The sequence below is a fragment of the Pecten maximus genome, chromosome 18 (assembly GCF_902652985.1).
Source record: "Pecten maximus chromosome 18, xPecMax1.1, whole genome shotgun sequence".
NCBI classification, from domain to species: Eukaryota; Metazoa; Mollusca; class Bivalvia; order Pectinida; family Pectinidae; genus Pecten; species Pecten maximus.
The window spans coordinates 12,282,740-12,305,086 of NC_047032.1; the positions used below are offsets into that span (position 1 = coordinate 12,282,740).

The following is a 22,347-nucleotide window of genomic DNA, read 5'->3' on the forward strand; positions in this document are numbered from 1 at the left end:
TTTCTCGATTGGTGATACTGCGGTGAGCACGTTTTCTACAGAGCTAATAATTCACTGAATTAAAGCTGCATTTTAACAAAACTTATCATTTTTTTACGAATAAATGAGGTGTCAATGACTTCATTTTAAAGTTATTTGTTGGAAAATGATAAATTTATCCTCAATTGGTAAATAGCTAGATGTATTTATAAAAGTTTTCGATGGGACTTGCTAGCCGTTTTATCATTTCCACGTGGTCCGATCATTGACAATTTCAGAAGTTAAATGACTATTTCTTGGAAATCTGAATTGTCAAACATATGTCGAGTGGGCATGTTCCTTCATTCCAAAGAGTCAAATCTGAATTTGGGGAGTCAAACATACTCTCAAAAGTCGAACAATAGTCTACTACACAATGTAAACCTCGAAGGGAGAAAGTCAAGTGCCTTCACTTCAATGTTTTTGCTGTATTTAAGAGACGTTCCATGTGACCTTGCACAGGTGTAAATAACCTCAGGCTATTGATTAATACATTTTGATATTTAAAATTTGACAATAATTTTAAAGAATAATAATAAAAAAAATGATTCCTTCAAAAAATATTTTCAGAAATTTTATAGAGAGGAGCTGTAAATTATCAATGATTTATAATAAGAAACTACTTAACTTTAATATATTTTGTTCTGAAATATTAACTCTCAACATTTTCTTTCTTAAAAAATGATAATGTTATTGATTAATTATGTTTGTATTATTTCTTTTTATGGAGGCGTTTACGCCTGCCATATTACAATCACCTACGAGTTGTGACGTCACAATCTCTCACTTTCATTTTCGTTATATCACAGGCGTCTGAAGTTCTGACAGTAAACCGAGATATAATACCATATAAAAAAATAGAGTATCTAACTATTTTTTATAGTAGATATTCTTATTTTTTATATGGTATTAGATCTATATCTAGATTTACTGTCAGAACTTCAGACGCCTGTGGTTATATTTCCTTTCACAGTTCATTTTGTAGTTTCTTTCGGTTCATATATGATGTAGTTGAACTATATATACATTTATGAAAACTATCAAGACTACAAATAAAGTGCTATTACATGAAAAAAGGTATATTCAGTATAAATTTCTCTTCGGCGGAAGCCCGGAATTTGAGACCTCTGGTGGTAATTTCTATAACTAGGGGTAATGATTCGCTTATACTATTAGTTCCAAGTATGAGGCACGTCATTGTAGTCCGTCATTCAAAGTAGATGTGCACAGAAATGTATTAACTATGCTAATAATGTTGTGAACATTTCAGGAACTATTTTGAATAAACAATAAGAATAATGTCTTGTAAATATCTACACCTGCATCGATTTTTGCAAATCTATATCGAAAATACTGTTTGAAGGGAGATAACTGCGAGATTCTGACGTTACCTTACAGAGGACACTTGTTTAACTACTAGGAATAAAGACGGCATAACAACCAAGCGCAAACAAATTCCCGATTTTCATAATACCCTCCAGGTTTTGGCTTACAACATTTCTTTTGTTTAAAACTTGGTAGTTTGTTCACGAGATTTTATGAGATTTGGTCCGATATTTAGCGATCACGTGTTCCGTCTGTTTTCGTTAGCGAGCACTCTGTCAAAATGGAGGCACGTGGACACGGGCTTCACACGAAGCATCAAAGTGTGATGTTTGTTGCTAGAAATTAATATCTATCAACATGAATTAAAGGCAAGTTGCTTACAAAGTTTAAATCTGTTTGTTGACCCACTGAAATAAGCGTTTGTTTATTTAGGACGAAACTGTTTACGATAAGTTGTTCAAGCCTGGCCAGACCACAAAAGCACAATATCTACTGCGATTATAGTCCGAATTTTCTGACGATCTTCCTATATACTATATGCAGACTTTAATCAGCGATATCAACACCAGAACCCTTCGGATTACTGCGATAACTGTGTTCCTGTGTTTCAAATCTATGAATCGGTAGACCTAACGTGATCGGTGATGGCGTGATGGAATTCGATCGTTTATTTTTTAAAACTAAGAAAACTGGCACATATCTGTCGTGGTGGTCATTTGTGCTGTACCTTCCCCGACAGAGACAATATACATAATCTGGGCTTTTGTGATAAGGTTTACTGCAGTAGCTACTCGCACTCGTAATATATATGAAAATGCTAAATTATTATTGAACCAGCTTGTCTTATTTATATATTATTCAGCTCACGATTCAACCTTTTCAAATGTTTTCATGTAATATAACTTTTTGTTGTTTTCATGAAAAATGATAAATACATGTATATCTATTGGCAATCGATATATCAAATCCATATAATATAAGACTTTCTCAAATATCAATATTCCTCATAACTTTCAAAATAAATCTATATTTGCTTTTGAAATTTAATTAAAAATGTTTGATTTTCATGTCACGAACAAATCCCTTAAAATGATCATCAATCTCCTTATTGGTCTCCAGAAAGTGTGAAAATAAATTCTATTTATTATGAATTCATGTATAACCATTGAGGTTTTTTCCAATGTTGACCTTTAAAACTATATATATACAAGCAACAATCTGTGGGATGTCAAATATGGAAGGCTATATAGCTGTTTCAGGATAAATTGCCAAAAATGCTTATAAGTACTGTTTCTTATCACTGATCACATATATTGGGTTTTTGACTATTATGTGTTATTGCTACTTAAGTGTGAATTTTTTCGGCTTAAGTGATAATGTATTTCTTTGTACTTGTGTGCAACAGACATCGCAAGAGTTTAATTCTCCTACATATAATATTGACTCCTACAAAAAGAAGTTGAGTGATCATGAGTGGTTGACTACGAGAGGCATTTTATCAAATCTCATATTGACCATACTGATTGCTCATGATCATATTTCATCCGGCCTAGTAAACTCTAGAAAAAACATCTTAATTTATGAAAGTAGCTAACTCCTTTAATGTATGTGTAAAAATTAAGTATATATATATATATATCGTACAAAACATCAAACTTCTAATACAATCCTTTGACATTCAGCTCATAATATACACCATTATAATTTGATCTGTCGTCATGCGTCGGTCTTCTTCTTAAGACCAAGATATCGCAGAATGGTGTACAAAAGGTTCTTAAGCTATTTTATCAAAATTGTTAATTTCATGGCCCCCTATGTGTCGCATTCCCCCTGGGGAGAGGATACATTTTACTATAGTTTATATAGGAAACTCATCACACATATTTTAGCATAATTTGTTTCATTTTCATTGGAAATTGGTTAGCACGTGGTTAGGGCAAACTTTTCTCAATGATATATTGTCAGAGAATGTCAAGGCCAACGACTTGTTATGGGTTCGAATGTCAAAAATAAAAATCTTATATTGATTATTTTTTTCATTTCATATGAACGAACATAGTCCACTGAAACAGAATGTGCATATTTTATTGTCATCAGATAAAAATATGGCAGAAAGATATGGCACTTGGAAAAGAATCATAAAGCTATTTTCTCCAGCCAAAATTAAAAAATAATCCAAAATTGCAGAATAAAGGTTTCTGCTCTTTTATCTATAATATACACATGAAGGCTTGATGTTTGGCGCATCGATAACGTATGGCTGGCTACAATTGTTATACTTATATTTGACCTTGACCTTCATTTAAGGTCACGGGGGTCAAATGATGAAGAAAATTCAAAGTTCTTTCAAAATTATTAATTTGGGTCACATTTTAAAGAATCGGCCCTTTTAAAGGTGTCTGCAATGTATCAAGGTCAAATAATCAAAATGACGCAGATATGGCACTTTTAAAAAGAAATTCCTACCAAAATGAAAAAATGACCCAAAACTGCACATACACATGAAGGCTGGATATTTGGCAAACAGATACATGTAACATGTGTAACTGGCTACAAATATTGAGTTTATCTCTCTGACCTTGACCTTCATTCACATTTTAAAGAACCGGCTCTTATGAAGGTGTGTGCGAAGTTTCAAGGGCAAATTATTAAAAATGATGCAGACATGCCCTTTAAAGAATGTTTTCTTGCCAAAATCAAAAATTATCCTTAAACTGCAATTCAATTGTTGGCTCAAAAGGGGTCAATTTGACTCAATTGACATAAATAACTTCTTCTTTGAAACTAAGCAATCGATATAGCTCATACTTGACTGGTAGCATCCTTTTGGGTAGGGATTCAAAATTGTAAAAATGGTGGGGTTGATCCCCGGGGGGCAGGGTCAAAAGGGGTCAATTGGTTTCTCTGAAACTAAGTTATGGATATAACTCACATTGGTGTGGTAGCAATCCCTATGGGGTTGTACCCAAAGTCAATTTCATTTCATGGATTAATTGCACAATTTGGTATAAAACCTACATTTGTATGGTAGCATGGTTATGGGGTGGGTATTCAAAATTGTACGAATGTTGGGGTTAACCTCCCGGGGGCTGAAGGATGGGACCAAAATAGGTCAATTTCGCTAAATTGACATTTTTACACAATCCTGATGTAAAAATAGGCCCAGGGTTCTTTCCCCACCCCAAGGGACTTATACAATCGTATTGAATTGATATCAAATATGAAAGTTTTCTTCAATATTTTGCATGTAAAACGCTGTATATTTATATACAGTACCTATAGCTACTAGGCTATTATCTACATCTTGGTGGTAAATTAAAAAGCAACAAATCACAGTTTATTGTTAATATTGACATTGGATCTATTAAAATAGATGGAATTGATATCTAATTTTGAAATAATTGTCCTTAAAAATGAGGTCTTTGTTAAAAAAAAGTGTAATAACTTTTAAAAGCTGTCAATCTAATTTTGATATTATTCTAAGATCAAAATAGAAAGGAATAAACAATTTTGTTTACAAGATATTGAAAGACATTGTACACTTTCAACAAAAAAGTAGCAGACACTCCCTGTATTTTCAATACATATCGTGTATTGCTTAACTTATCGAAATGCATATCTTATTGTTTCGTCATTTCTAATACCCAGGCCTATAAAATATAAGTTTGTTTTAAACACATAAATGCAAATTTTGAACTACTTAAGTATAAAAGATGGTTTAAAGTATGAATGTTAATGACATGTACCTAAGTAGACGTTGATTTGAAAAAAATTAAAATGTTTGACTTTTTAAGTAAAGGTTTGATTGAAATAAGAAATGTTTAACTTCTTTTAGAAGTAGGTTTGCAACTTTTCAGATGGTTAAAACCATTATGTACATCGGAACAGTCTAAACCATTACATTCATCAGGACTGTGAAAACCATTATGTCCGGTTGGTTTGACACATTTAAGTGGAAATGTTTAGTCATGTTGATATCAGTTTAATTTGTATTCTTGCTTTATTTCAAATATCTCCTTTTACATCTGACTAACGCCTCCTACAGTACTTTCAGTACTTTGATTGACATTTATGGACGATTAACAACATCGGAGTTCGATGTTTTCAGTGGCAGAGCTATTTTAGTTCGGCTGTGGTCTTTAAATTTAGCGACTCTCCTGATTTTAATTCACAAATTTTAACCTAGAATCTTTCAACGGCAGTTAGTAGACCCGCAACTCCTTAGTTGTATTAAAGATGGATATTTGTTTTGTTTTTCCAGTGCTTATCTTTAAACAGCAGACCGGCTATCCCTGAACCACTGTCAAGATGGTCAAGGAAGATAAGACAACATGGAAGTCCAACTACTTCCTCAAAATCGCTGTGAGTATTGTAAACTTAATTCAAATGATGGAATGCCCATTTAATTGCAGACACTTGCCATACAAGTCTAGGTAAAATCAAGGTTCAGTCACTTTCTGAAGTTAGGTGAAAGTTGATTCACAAAGAAAAATGTTGAGAATTGATCAGTGGGGTCCCACAAATAGTTTCAAAGTGATTGGAATATTTCAATAATTGCCTAAACTTGGACGTTCCATTGTCAAAACCATATGATGGATTAAAACATAGAACAAAAAAAATGAATTTGAAACATGAAGGTTTTGCTGCAAATTAATAAAAGGGCTTGTGATGATCAGATTCAATTTCGTTTGTCCTAGCAGTCAGATTTTGGCTGTTATGATGACAACTTAAGGTCTGAAGCCTTGTGTTGACTTTTAAAATGTTTCAAAAACAAAAACAAAAATCATTAAAACCAGCATAATTATTGATACACTATATAGCAAGGAAAAGTTCACTAAGCATTATAACCAGCATGTTGATTGATACCCTATATATATAGCTATAGCAAGGAAAAGTTCACTAGCAATAGAAAGCAGGCTGCTTTGTGATGAATTAATTTGAAAGTCTGAAGTTTAAAATCTTATCAAGTTTGATGTAAAAGTGGAATTCTTCCTTGGGGAAATCAGTTCTTTTTCTATCAAGTAAAATAATGAGTTGGTTGAATAGTTTAAAGTTTCTTGTTGTATTAAAGTTAAAAGCAGATTTCAAATTTTTCGGTATATAATATAAATACCACATCTTTTTCGAGCATGCTATTCAACCACTTGTATTAGATGATGGAAACCTTATTTCAACACAAGATAATAAATATGTCATTTGACGAGCTTAAATTATTGTTCAGCCCATGACACTTTTGGTTTTTGTCTACCTGAAACATTTTGTGTGAAAAGAATCAATTGTCTCCAGGACATTTTGGAGAGATGTGGGGATCGATCCATATACTTTAGCAGACATTTAATAATATTTATACATTTAATAATATACATATATACTATATATATATAACAACACATGAGGTGACACAAATTTTTGTCATGTACTTAGTTAGATGCCAGTGAGGAAAGCCGTCCGTTCTGAGACCATGGTTAATATCTGTTGAGCCCATTGTTGGTTCCAGTCCATGGAAACAATGATCAATAAATCGTCGTTAATATCTGAGGCATTCCTACATCAAGCTATAAAACATAGATTTGATATATTTTTGTTGCTCATCAGGTAATAACTTTATTTTTAAAAGGTGGAAAACCTGGACATTTCTTGATGTTATTGAAACAAAACCTATATAGTGCAAGGTAAATTATGTACACTATTTAACTACTTCTCATCATGAGTAGATCATCAAGTACATATACATTTTACGTATGCTGGGTCACCGTCGTTGATAATCCTTTCAACTGTTTTAGTAAGTCATGAGTGTATGTAGTGGTCGTAGTGGCTTCATTGTTTGGTTTGGTTTCATTTGTTTACTGTTCTATCAACGGCATTTAAGGACACCTTCCGTGTGTGCGATATACATGTGTGTGGTGAGTGCATATGTGTTTAGGGAGACTGATAAGCTCGTGTTAATTAAGTCTCCTTGTGATTGTCCGGAAAGTCCAATTTATGTGAGGCTTTGTTGAGGGATATAGACATTAGGAAGAAGAAAGTTATCTAGAAAGAAGAGAAAAGACAAGATCCCAAATTTAGTCGCCTCTGATTAGGCTTCATTGTTAACACAGTTGAAAGGTTTTGACAAAATTATGATTTCATAACATTTTCTTTATGTGATTGCAGCAACTGTTAGATGAATATCCAAAGTGCTTCATCGTTAACGCCGACAATGTGGGATCTAAACAGATGCAACAGATTCGTCAGGCCCTCCGAGGCAAAGCAAGTACGTAAATTACATAGTATTCTCAAGAAATAGTGATAACAGATCATCGATAAAGAGTGATGTTGTATTCCACCATTATTGATGAATCCACAAATTCCTGTAATGATGAAAATCTCTTAAGTTGTGAGTTCCCTGATCTCAGTTTTGGAGCCAGAAATGGTCGAACCCACCAAATCTGCAGGGACAGAGATCAAAATCTAGCCACCAGGCTGTCTGAACAGGAATACAAATGGAAATAAATATTTGATAGTTTTACTTGCTTGTAGGCAATTGAGCTGATGTCTTGTCCTCCTTATAAAGGAAGTGTATGGTATAAAATGTTATATAATAGGTTATGGTTTTGCAGGTGAACACAAGGCTGTGTGTCGGGTTACATGATTAAATTTTGAGAAAATAAAAATAACAAAATTTGATGCATTTATACATAAGAAATAATAAAATGTCCATTGAAGTAAAATATTTTTGTTTGTTGAAAAATCAATTTATTCAATTTTGGAAAATGAGAATAGATTAATGGCTTTTCTTTACAATTACTGCTCTATGTCATGTAATTAATTAGATCGAATATTGTTATGTTCAAACTTTGTTTACTATCATTCTTGAAAGTAAAATATGTTTCAAAATGTATACATGAAATTTCATTGAGATCGCTATTTTTGGTTTGTGTTCAATGGTCAATAAGCTGATAACACGGTAAATGTTTTAGCTTTCTCTGGAAGAAAGGGGAGCTTCCCAATTACAGAAATCAGAATATAAATGCAGACAAAATTTAGGTTGGAATCAATCAAATTTACTATTTCCTGTGGGGATGAAAATCTCTGAAGTTGTGAGTTCCCTGACCTCAGTTTTGGAGCCAGAAATGGTCGAACCCACCAAGACTGCAGGGGCAGAGATCAAAAACTGGCCACCAGCTGGCTGTCTGAACAGGAATTCAAAGGAAAATTATTAAGTTGTTGTACCCTTTTGAGCTTATATATGGCGAAGCACATATGTTGGTTTTCGTCAGTCTGACATAAACTTTCCTTTGAAAGTTTACTAAATGTATTCCAGAGATTTCTAAGTCTACAAAAAAATATTTGAGCACGCGTGCTTTCATGAATACGAATCCTGGAGTCGTATTTAGCCAATAGCATGCTTGCATATGGGATGAAGATCTTTGAACTTCAGTCAACCAGATTACCTTTATACATCCCAATATCAAGTTGACAGGGTTCAAATGACTTTAATCCTTTAAAACAACTTGTTAAAAAAATGCTCAGTTGATTTAGAGTCGTGCTTTAATTTTGGACCAGTATACGTAGCATCCTCAGGGGTTGACACTAACTTAATCACCTTGACAGACCGCTGGGCTGCCAGGTTTTGGAATGAGGCAGCCCGGGCAGCCAAAGGTGATGCCCCTCTTAGGGGATTAGGGGGCATTATCCCTCCAGCCCTTACCCCAACACTGAGGAAAAAATTGAAAATTCTAGATGCAGTTTCCTGCATTCTAGTTCATTCTGAGCATAAGATATAAGACCTGACATCAAATGTTTTCATTAAAAAATTTCTGAAAATAAAATTATTGAAGTCAATGAAGAAAACTTTAGTTTATCATTATACATTTGACTGAAAATGTTGGCAGCCCACAGGGCTGCTGGTCTAGACATTCTAGCAGTCCAACCAGATTCCAGGCAGCCCAGGGCTGCCGGGCTGCCGGGCTACTGTTAGTGTCGATCCCTGATCCTTTGTTAAAAGCTTATCAAATTTGTTTAAATTGACTATTTCCTGTAATGATGAAAATCTCTGAAGTTGAGAGATCCCTGAGCACAGTTTTGGAGCCAGAAATGGTCGAACCCACCAAGACTGCAGGGGCAGAGATCAAAAACTGGCCACCAGCTGGCTGTCTGAACAGGAATTCAAAGGAAAATTATTAAGTTGTTGTACCCTTTTGAGCTTATATATGGCGAAGCATATATGTTGGTTTTCGTCAGTCTGACATAAACTTTCCTTTGAAAGTTTTCTAAAAGTATTCCAGAGATTTTAAGTCTACAAAAAAATATTTGAGCAGTAAGAGCACGCATGCTGTCATGAATACGAATCCTGGAGTCGTATTTAGCCAATAGCATGCTGGCATATGGGATGAAGATCTTTGAACTTCAGTCAACCAGATTACCTTTATACATCCCAATATCAAGTTGACATGGTTCAAATGTCTTTAATCCTTTAAAACAACTTGTTTTAAAAAAATGCTCAGTTCTTGATTTAGAGTCATGCTTTAATTTTGGGCCAGTATATGTAGCATCCTTTGTTAAAAGCTTATCAAATTTGTTTAAATTGACTATTTCCTGTAATGATGAAAATCTCTGAAGTTGAGAGATCCCTGAGCACAGTTTTGGAGCCAGAAATGGTCGAACCCACCAAGACTGCAGGGGCAGAGATCAAAATCTAGCCACCAGCTGGCTGTCTGAACAGGAATTATCGCAAATGCAACACAAGTGTTTAATATTAAAGCATGCATAAATTTTTAGGCAGGGTTTTCCTTGTGATTTTTATATGAAAGGTCCCATGGATTCTCAGATGTGAAAATTTGGGATCTTGTGACATTTTGGTATAATAAAATACTATTGTAAATTGAAATCATTTTACCTTTTTCTGTTTGGAATAGAGTCGATATATAGGCTAGAAACACTGCATAGGAAGTGTCTGATATAAATTGCTAGGTATCTATAATCTACAAATTGTGGGGTTTATGGAATTAAATAATAATTAAAGTTAATTGAATTGCAATGAGCTCGGGTGGCAGGCAGGGCTCAGTGTTGCCTATTTTATAATTAGTGGCCATATATGGCGCCTTAAATTCACCATTTGTAACCAGTTATTGATCATGACCTATAAGGTGCCTGCATGGCATTGGCCACTAATATTTTTAAAAAAATTGTGTAAATTTGCGATTTGGTTAATCTTTCAAAGGTTGAAGTCAATGCTAAAATGACGTTCTCAATTGAAAAAGTTACAGTGAGGTGTTATACTGAACTAAAGAATTAAAAGACTTTTTTTTTTTGATGTAAGACAACTTGGCGGGGCAACTAACTTGTCCAATTGGCGCCTAGATTTTATGACTTGGTAGCCAAACATCCACCTGGTAAAAATATCCACTTTTGAGCCCTGTATTATAGTGGTATTTTCTTACGGCATTTTGATATGACTGATACATTTCAAAAGTTATTGTCACAAAATTGTATCTTTGTAGATCTTGACTTCGCGTTGAACAAATTTCTTTCAACTTTGTTAACTTTGCTATGATATAAAATTGTACTTTCTCAGTGACATTTTGATTCAACATTGGATTTCTATTTGTATTCACTTGATGCTTGGTACTTTTGATCACATGTGTAATTGTTTTTATTTTATTTTTCCAACAGTTATTCTTATGGGCAAGAACACTATGATGAGGAAAGCTATCCGAGGCCAACTGGATAAAAACCCAGACTTGGAAAGGTCAGAAGAGCATACAAATCTTCTTCCATATTCAGCATAATTTTCACAGGATCCCTCCCCTGGGGCTTCATCTTTGGATCGAACCACATTCTTTTAATTCACAAAGAGATCTTTATGACACATTCAATGGACCATCGTTAAACTATAGTTGTATTTTAATTTAAAGCAATCTAGTGTCTTGAACTGTTATAGTTATTTAAATCACCATAAATATCGAGATTTACAGGTATTTTGTGCAACCTTTTAAGTTCATGCCACATCAAAAGTAATTCGCTGCAAGTGAATTTTTAACCAACCATTATCAGATGGTCTTTTCAAATCGCTCTGCATCCGTAACAGTCCTTGATATCTCCATTTCTTGAAAAGTACTGGAGGGATATTCCTCAAACTTCATGTGTAGGTTCCCCTCTGCCTCTAGTTTTACCATTTAAATTTAGATTTTTGAACAGAAAACCAAAATGGCAGACAGCTACCTTGGATTTTGATACTTGAAGTTTGTTATCGCTATTTTCGAAAAGTACTGAAGGAATATTCCTCAAACTTCATGTGTAGGTTCCACTTGGTCCTTAGTTGTGCCAGTTCAATTTAGATTTTTGATCAGAAAAACAAAGTGGCCAACAGGAGGCCATCTTGTATTTTTTTAATTGAAGTTTGTTATCAGTATTTCTTGGAAAGTATTTGAGATGTTTCTCAAGCTTCACATGAAGGTTCCATGTGTTCATGTTATCAGCTTAGTAAGAGGGGGGGGGGGGGGGAAAGAAAGAATGGAAAAATAGAGACGATTAGTCTGACATGGAACCTATTGAGATCATTCAATGGTGGGCACCAAGATCCCTCTGAAATCTCTTATTTTGGTATTTCATGATAATAAGTACTAGAAATATTAATTAGTGTGATGTTTTACAGGGATTTTCCTACAATAGAAACAGGGTCCGTTAAAAGGACCCATTCCCCTAAAAAATCCCAATTTTGAAGTCACTTTTAAATGATTAAGTAAGTTTTATCTACAAAGACCTTCATAGATACTAAGGTACTTTTGGAAAAGAAAAAAAAACAGCTATAGATAGCAAAATGAAATGAAAAATAAAATAAAGGCAATATTCATCAAAGAAAAAAATTTGTATGAAATTCACTACTTTTTAAACGAACATTAATGTTCGGTTATTGTGATCAAGAACTGGACTGAGAAATATGACCATATATGGTAGCCACATTCACCAATACGCCATCTACTGTCTGTTTCAATGAAATATGGCTGCCCCCATTGCCTTACGCTTCAAATAATTTACTTGCAAAAACATCTTCGTTTTATATAGTAGTTTTACCGAAAAGGTTGAAATGTATTCAGTAGGTGTTTTCAAGATGCATACGATTTGAGAAATGCATAACGCTAGCGAAATGAGAAGACTAAATGAACCTGAACTTTGCGAATAACTCCGGTCCAGGTCAATATATTTATGTAAACAACTATATTGCGCAGGCGCATTCGTCTCCGGATGTTTAGAAAGTTTTGCTCTTCTGTGTTCTTTCCAAAACGGCTGACATTATAGCATAGGTCTGCAAATTTGTCCGCGATTTACTTAAATGTGTAATATATTTATTCTAGAATGTTACATCATTATCAACTAGGTGTGTATTTCTATAATTTAGAGAAAGAAATATATCAATGACGGCATACGAGACGATACATTGTATCATACTATACTGTAGTTACTGTACGTGTTTGCGAGAAAGAACTGTACATATGTATAGGCTTACAATTAGGTGGCATTTGTGGTCAGGGTGACTGGTCATAGCGTTAAAATTGTCATCGATTTCCATATACCATTTTCCTTTGACGAAAATGACCCAATAAATCAAATGCAAATGATAATATCTTGCTATGTGCACGGGATTGCTTGTAGTAGGCGATACTTGGAACGTATTTACTGTTGTAAGGGAGGTAACTGCAAGATTACGGAAATCAAACGTTAAACCAATTTGATTGGTCGATTCTTCCATGACTTTGGCATGGGGTTTACAATCGAAGTGACAGATAACTACGGCAATATTCAGATGATATCAACAATAACATTTTTAGATACGTGTGGTTGGCAGTTGTTGTCATGTTTAAAATGAACAATTATATAGCTTGTTTTTATTTCGGCAAAGACGAGAATATTTACTGAAACGGACCACAGGTGAAGCGGACTTGGAAATACCGACGCGAAGAAAAATGGGGCTCAATTATAATATAAATTGGCATTATTTTCAGAGGATTGACCAAAATATATGTTCTGCAATGCCTGATTGTATCATATATAAAATATTAGAGGTTTATTTGACCAAATTTTAAATTAATTATTCATTTGCGAATCGCGGCCCGATTGTCGTTGGAGTTGAATTACCGAAATGGCCGATAGTCGACCCAGAATTGATATTTTTACGAGAATTTTTGTTTTCTTTTACCTGAAAGTATTTTGAAATAATTTGCAAAATACCGAATTCACGACCAAATTTTCGATTGCGACGAACTTCTGTGACGTTGTTAAGTTCATGTTAAGTTATATCTGATTAAAATCAGCTGTTACATGGCTACGTTTACTATGCACTACGTCTACTAGGTATTTTTTTTTTAAGACGGAAATCCGGATTATCTAAAAACAAATGCAAAAATACTTGTGATATTCACTTAATTTGATATTCATTCGTTAATTGTTATCTGTAGTTTGATAACTTCTGATATATTGTGATTGATACTCTATATAATATTGCTGTGGAACTTGTGTTATTTTTCAAAGAAATTCATTTTAATAATTTGTTAATTTAGAATTTTCATCAAGTCATAATCAAGACTTGAAATTCTCACTACACCATACTTCAAACACAGAGTAATCGATGAATTGATAAACTGAAAATTTAAGTTAAGCAAATGAGTTAATATTTACCTTAAATATTTTTTCAATATACAACAAATGTTCAGATGACTATTTGTGCCATGCTGTTACAAGATTTCAGTTACAATTCTAAAATTGAATTAGTATGTAAATATATGTTATACTGTCAATATCCACAAAGCGAGTGTAGTATACTGTACTCAGTCATGCCGGTAGATAGCGGTACATATACATACTGCTTACATCTAGTGCTTACTTGTGTGAACTATAAATCAATAACAAAAATGGTTCATATATTTCTATATATGACTTCACAAATTATGCGGTGTCTGAAGATCTGAATGAAGTGAATAAACGATGTATTAAATTATTTTTATGAAATATTCAAGTCATGGATCATTCTTTTTTTTAAAATACTGATTTCAGGTCCATTTTGGTAATTCAAATATGACGGCAATCAGGCCTCGAATGGCGAATGATTACAAACATTTTAAATACGTCTCGGTCAAATAAACCCCTAATATTTTACATATGATTAATTTTGACATTGGAGAACATATAATTGTGTCCATTCTCTAATATAAGCACTGGTAGAAAGTACAGAATAGAGCTTGATAAATATATAATCAAAATTACTAATTACCCCGGTAAATATAACATTTTACGTAAACCTCCCATGACTGATGGTGAACTTAAACTTGCAAATCTCCTGTGTCATTCCAATTTTGATATGTGTAAATATATACACGAACGGTATATATATAGATATAGATATGGAATGATTCACAAATTTGCATACAGTTATGGAATCTTATAACACCCCGAAAACTGTTCTCTCCACATAAAGGATGTGATTTGTGCAATTACATTGCTGAACTGTGTGTGGTTCACTATGATTGGATGGTCAACATTGGAAAGGGACAATAAATAGGGAATGTGTCATCCCATCGAATGGACTGTAACCTTTATCAGTTTGAAGTTGAAAATGAAGCTTGAAGTTTTCTTTTCCTGTTTGCTGAATTATTTGATGAAGATAGTCTTTATATGGTTGTTATTCTTTATCACATTGTGTACAATACTGTAATTATACCAGAAGTTTATCTTCTCATATACAGATTTATTAACATCAAATGATTCCTGAACAAAAGGAGTCAGGTGTTTTTGTTTTGAAGTACCATACATGCTTGAGTACAGTTTCAATAGGATACATTCTTAATTCGGGCCTTGATTAGCAGCTCTTGTTTTGGTTTTCAGTAATTCTTTATGTGTGTTTCATCATATTAAGTTGAAATATGCTAAACTAACGATGGAACTAGCCTAAATTTAGTGCATATTAGAAGTTGGCATCAATAAGGTCACAGAGTCCTGGCTGTATTATAACTGATGATGGCTTCCCGAAAGAAAGAAGACATATTTTATTTTCATCCATCCAAGATAGATCAATAAATTTTCAATTTCAATCAGGACCTTACAGAAATACGCATGTGTTCAATCATATCAGAACAGCTGCATACATTTCAAATAATTTGCAATCAATTCCTAAACCAATATCAGTAAATTTATCGACTTTAAACTTAGAAGATTACTGATTTTGCATTAAACAATAATGTTCGTTTACAGTACTTCCAGTACTTTGATTTTTCCAATGTCACATTTTGTCGTGTAGAAATTCCCAATTCAATGGACCCTGGACCCAGTTGAAAAATTCTAGGAAAATCCTTGCTTAATGTATTCGGATTTAGTTTGAAAATATATGTACATGTATATAAATTTAATCGGTATAAATATTTTTGTTATCTTATTACTTTCTTTTTCAGACTGCTTAGTTCCATTCGATTCAATGTTGGTATGGTCTTCCTGAAGGGAGATCTTGTAGAAGTTCGTGACATCCTCCTAGATAACAAGGTAGGTATATGAATTTCGTTAATGTTTAGGGCCCTTTATTCCCCTTATATTCACCACTTGTTTCAAAATACTTGTGCAGTCCAACTAGTGGGCCTTTCGTTCGTTTTTTCATAAAAGATTTTCAAATTTAATAATTGGTCATTGAGAATGCAGCGTTTTTGCTGCCTATTTATTTGTGGATTAATACAGCCTACATTTCCAATTGTAAATTTTTCTTACTGAAGTCATCAGAATTCCAAAAATCTTTAAATTGATATTTAGCCAACCATGATTATTTAGTTGGCTGTTCAAATTACCCTTTGTCTGTAGTCTGTCCAATCCTGTGTGTCCATAATTTAATAATCCTCTTTTTTTTGCTATTTCTCGAGTCGTACCAGAGCGGTAATTTAAATTTTGAATAGAAAATAGGTTTGCTTGCGATGACTTGAATATTTGCTGACCTGGCCCCTGTTGACCTGTTAGTGACCTAGTTGATTAAATGTCCGACATCTTTTTTCTCATAATGGCCAGGGAAAAGCTGAAATGTACATATGCCCAGTCTGTCTGTCACGCAACAGTTGTCCGGACAACTCCTCCTAAAGTACTACTCCGATTTTAACAAAACTTGGTATACATGATCAGTATAACATGTAGTTGTGAATCCCACATTTTTTTTCTCGAAAATCCATTTTTCAAAATGGTCACCGGCTTCTCATTGGTTGAGGATTGTCCGGACAACTCCTCCTAAAGTACTACTCCGATTTTAACGAAACTTTGTATACATGATCAGTATAACATGTAGTTGTGCATCCCACATTTTTTTTCTCAAAATTTCATTTTTCAAAATGGCTGCCGGCTTCTCATTGGTTGAGGCTTGTCCGGACAACTCCTCCTAAAGTGCTACTCCGATTTTAACGAAACTTGGTATACATGATCAGTATGACATGTAGTTGTGCATCCCACATTTCTTTTCTCGAAAAACCCATTTTTCAAAAATGAATAGGTGCACTTCTATCTCAGGCAGGGGACTTTGTATTGCTGTTGCAATACTATCCATCCTTGTTCAAATGAAATTGGTACAGTTTTGATGGACTTCTTGAAACTAAGCAGCGATCAGTCTACAGTTTGTTTTAATAATGAGTCCTTTTCAACTGTATTGTTAAAAATAGTGTCCTACAATGTTTAATTTTAATACTTCCAGAAATTCTGCGAGTTCCATCACAATTCTATGAATTCATTACAGGACTTGAGACTTGCATGTTGATTTATCACGGCTATATGGGGCCTTTTCGATTTCCATAGTGATGGCTTCAACACCATAATTATAATTATATATATAAACAAATAATTAATATAATATTATAATTGTCAGGTAATAATAACAACAGAACAGACAAGGAAATTGTCAAATTTTCGAGGCATTCTGCCCCTTTATCAAGACACAGGTAAATTACAAACGATCACATATAGGCATAGAACATGGAACAGTTACACAAATATAGTGGGTATAAACAACAATAAATATTGTTATGTTATAAATGAACCTTAAGCTTGCCTGCTCGAAGGTTCTTTGATTTATAGGTTTAAAGGGTTTTGAATTCACGAAGAGTTTAAACAGAACTTATGTGTTGAAGTAATTCTTAAGATTTTAATGAATATTTAGGACACAACAGATGTATTTAGACAACAACAAAAATTTTGTATTTTCCAGGTACAAGCTCCAGCCCGTGCCGGAGCATATGCCCCACTTGATGTCAACGTCCCAGCACAAGCTACCACCCTTGGTCCAGAAAAGACCTCTTTCTTCCAGGCTTTGCAGATCCCAACCAAGATTACAAAGGGGTGCATTGAAATCCTTGTAAGAATTTCGTTATTAATTATAATTGATTGCAATGTAACCTTGCAATTCATTGTTTACTGAAAATAATCTTCAGTGTTTAAACTACACTAAATCTAGTTGTCTGTTAATGTTTATGATAAATGACACCAACTGATCCAGAGATGTCAAACAATTTTATAACCCAGATCAGGACTATTCCACAGAAATAACTGATAGCTGCAAAATCCTCTCCTACACCATACCTAGAATTTAATTTTTCCACATCTGATGTAGATTTCAATGGAATAAACCTAAATATGAAGAAAGAAAAAAATATATTATTAAGCTTGTTTAATCTTGAATCAAGTCAAACGATGTGATCCTTTAATGAAATATAAGTTTGCTGCCATGCATAATTTTGTGGAGTAAATTTTCTTTCTCTAGAATGAAGTGAACTTGATCAAGGAAGGTGGTCGTGTAGGATCTTCAGAGTCAACACTCTTGAACATGTTGAACATCTCGCCCTTCTCGTACGGTTTGGTCATCGAGCAAGTGTATGACTCAGGCACCCTTTTCAGTCCCGACATCCTTGACATCACCGATGATGACCTACGTTCCAAGTTTATGATGGTAATTTGTTTTTTGTATACATTTTTGTAGAAATTTTGTTTGGGCTGCATAAAGTTTTACATCTCTGCCTTTAGAGACTCAATGAAAACATTGAATAAATCTGTGTAAAATTGACCAATCAGAAGGCTGGATACAAAATATTTGTATTGGGTCACTTAATATTTTAGTATATTTCACAAGTATGCAACATAGGACAATATTGACATCTTTACATGTTATAGACTAAACAAGTTGTTTATGTTGATAGGGAGTGACGAAAATTGCAGCGCTTTCCCTGGCAATTGGCTACCCAACAGCAGCCTCTGCCCCACACAGCTTGGTAAATGGCTTCAAGCGTCTGTTGGCCATCTCCGTTGAGACTGATTACACATTCAAAGAGGCTGAGAGGGTAAGTATTTACATATCCTATATTAATAAATATATAAATAAATCTGCTTAAAAAGGTCATATTCAGGTACAGAAAAAGTATATTTAAAATGCATAAATATTCAAAAGGGAATGCTAGATATTTATACACATGTATTGGCATAGAGAACTTCTTGTTATCCATATGATATTATCTGTGATCGACACCAGCTACAGTTTGTGTGACAATGCATGTTAACAGTAAAACTAGCGAGATAAAATGTTCAATACTCATCTGTCTGTCTCTATGTGCATCCACACCAGAGCAGCAAATGCTATATATAAATCCCTTTATCATTTCCCTCCTTAATATATGAACCTTGCAAGAACATCAATCAATTAAACAAACTCTAGATAAGGGATTTTTATTTCCAACCAGACCAAGGAGTACCTTGCTGACCCCTCCAAGTTTGCTGCTGCAGCTCCAGTTGCCGCAGCTGCTCCAGCAGGTACTAGCAAAAAGGAAGTGGCCAAAGTGGAGTCTGAGGAAGAATCTGACGATGACATGGGATTCGGGCTCTTCGACTAAAGCCTTCAATCACACACTACAAGTTCTTTTGGAAATGCTGAGAACTAAGAAAAATGAATTTCTATTCATGAAACAAAATTATCTGTTCAAAATGTTCACACATGTCGGGAGTTAATATTTTGAGCTCGTGCTGAGAGAAAAAAAAGAAATATACTCGCCGACGTGTCCTTGATGCTTCAATATGGCGTAGGATTTCAACATTTCATCTATTAAAATGATTCAGCAAGTTATTTTAGTTGTTTGTGATTTCTTTCTTTTAATACTCTTGGAGTTTTTATCTGGTGATGGTGGGCTATTCAAATCGCCTTGCGTCCGTTAATCCGTCCGTTAACAATTCTTGTTATCGCTAGTATTGAAGGGATCTTTATCAAATTTCATATACAGGTTCCCCTTGGTCTGTAGTTATGCATATTGCATTGTGGGATCAATCGGAAAACAACATGGCCGACAGGCAGCCATCTTGGATTTTGACAATTGAAGATTGTTATCGCTATTTCTCATAAAGTACTGAAAGGATCTTTCTGAAATTTCATGTGAAGGTTGCCCTTGGTCTATAGTTGTGCATTTTGGGACCGATCGGAAAACAACTTGGCCGACAGGCAGCCATCTTGGATTTTGACAATTGAAGTTTGTTATCGCTATTTCTCTCAGAAAGTACTGAAAGGATCTTTCTGAAATTTCATGTGTAGGTTGCCCTTGGTCTATATAATATGCATTTTGGGACCGATCGGAAAACAACATGGCCGACTGGCAGCCATCTTGGATTTTGACAATTGAAGTTTGTTATCGCTATTGACCGATCGGAAAACAACATGGCCGACAGGCAGCCATCTTGGATTTTGACAATTGAATTTTGTTATCGCTATTTTTCAGAAAGAACTGAAGGGATCTTTCTCAAATTTCATATGTAGGCTGCCCTTTGTCCCTTGTTATGCATATTGCATTGTGGGACCAATCAGAAAACAACATGGCCGATAGGCAGCCATCTTTGATTTTGACCATTGAAGTTTGTTATCGCCATTTCTCAGAAAGAACTGAAGTGATCTTTCTCAAATTTCATATGTAGGTTGCCCTTGGTCCCTTGTTATGCATATTGCATTTTGGGACCGATCGAAAAACATCATGGTCGACAGGCAGCCATCTTGGATTTTGAAAACTGAAGTTTGTTATCGCCATTTCTCAGAAAGAACTGAAATGATCTTTCTAAAACGTCTTATGTAGGTTGCTCTTGGTCTATAGTTATGCATATTTCATTTTGGGACCAGTCGGATAACAACATGGCCAGCACACAGCCATCTTGGATTTTGACAATTGAAGTTTGTTTTCGCCATTTCTCAAAAATTACTGAAGGGATCTTTCTCAAATTTCATATGCAGGTTCTCCTTGGTCCGTCGTATTGCATTTTGGGACCAATCTGAAAACAACATGGTTGACAGACGGCCATTATCGCTAAATCTCAAATTTCATATATAAGTTCCCCCTTGTTTGAAAAGTACTGGAGGGATGTTTCTCAATTTACACAGATAAGTAAGAGGAAGGGAAAAATAGAAAGAAGATCAATCTGACATGGAACCTATAAATATCATTCAATGGTGGGCGCCAAGATCCCTCTGGTTAGCTTTTTAGGTCACCTGAGACGAAGTCTCAAGTGACCTATTCTAATCGCCTTTTGTCCGTCGTGCGTTCGTAAACTTTTTACATTTTCGACTTCTCCAAAACCACTGAACAAAATTGAATGAAATTTGGCAGAAAGTTACTATGGCTGAAGGTCAACCAAAATTGTGGATTATATGGTCCCCACCCCCCAGGGGCCAAAAAGGGTCAAATTTACTAAAACTTGAAAAATCTTCTCTACTCTCAGATATGGTGGAGTCAAACACTCTTTATAGATGAAAGGGTCTTGTGGTGCTTTACCAAAATTGTGAATTGCATGTCCCTGGGGTCTCACGTTTGCCCCTGGGGAGGGGGTAAACTTTACTATAGTTTATATAGGGAAATCACATTTTTGACTATTATTTATTGGATTTGTATTGGAATTTATTCAAACCTGGTTAACATTATCAGCGTTGGATAACAGTTTGATAGTACACATATGTTGGCCCTGACTGACCCCCAGGGGCTGATGGGCGGGGCTTAAAAGGGTCAAATTGACTGAAATTTCAAAAATCTTCTTCTCTACTCTCATATTTGGTAGAATCAAAAACTCTCCATAGATGGAAGGGTCTTATGGTGCTTTACCAAAATTGTTAATTTAATGACACTGGGGTTTCATGTTTTGCCCCTGGGAGGGGATAAACTTTACTATAGTTTATATAGGGAAATCACTTTTTTGGCTATTATTTATTGGATTTGTATTGGAATTTATTCAAACCTGGTTAACATTATCAGCGTTGGATAACAGTTTGATAGTACACATATGTTGGCCCTGACTGACCCCCAGGGGCTGATGGGCGGGGCTAAAAGGGTCAAATTGACTGAAATTTCAAAATCTTATTCTCAATACCTATATAAGATAGGATCAAAAACTTTTCATAGAAGGAATGATTTTATGGTGTTTTACATAAATTGTGAATTTCATGACCCTGGGGTTTCACATTTGCCCCTTGGAAGAGGGTAAACTTGGCAATAGTTTATATAGGGAATTCATATTTTTGATAATCATTTGTTTTATGTCTATTGGAATTCATTTTAACTTTCTTAAAATTATCAGCAAGGGATGACAGCTTAATATGCACATGTTGGCCCTGACTGACCCCATTAGGACTGATGGGTGGGGCCAAAAAGGGTCAATTAAATTAACTGAAATTTTTCAAATCTCAGGTGACCGTTAAGGCCCTTTGGGCCTCTTGTTACAGCTGGAACCACAGGGGCTTTACAGGTTTCTATGACCCAGAATTAATTCTGTAGGTCATATGAGCCTGTCAAGCCCATAGGTAGAATATGAATAGGTCGATGAAGGTATGCCTTTGAGAATGTCAATCATATCAGCAGATTTTGAGTATGTTCTTCAGGTTGGCATGTAAAAACTTTGGTATACATCACAATCGGTGTATGATTTCATGACTAATATAATCTTTCCCTGTCTTGGGGTGGGACAAAGAAATCTCAACCCGAGGGGAATTCATGAACG

General features: G+C 34.6%; 1 protein-coding gene across 1 annotated transcript; it reads left to right on the forward strand.

The window, feature by feature from the left end:
- On the forward strand, positions 1–19,447 carry LOC117316518 (60S acidic ribosomal protein P0-like). The gene is made up of 9 exons (XM_033871140.1): positions 1–22; positions 5,606–5,706; positions 7,498–7,597; positions 10,999–11,074; positions 15,768–15,855; positions 17,546–17,692; positions 18,098–18,283; positions 18,531–18,671; positions 19,068–19,447. The coding sequence occupies exons 2-9, from the start codon at positions 5,653–5,655 to the stop codon at positions 19,215–19,217; spliced, it is 942 nt and encodes a 313-aa protein (XP_033727031.1). The 5' UTR covers positions 1–22; positions 5,606–5,652; the 3' UTR covers positions 19,218–19,447.
- Positions 19,448–22,347: the final 2,900 nt, after the last annotated feature.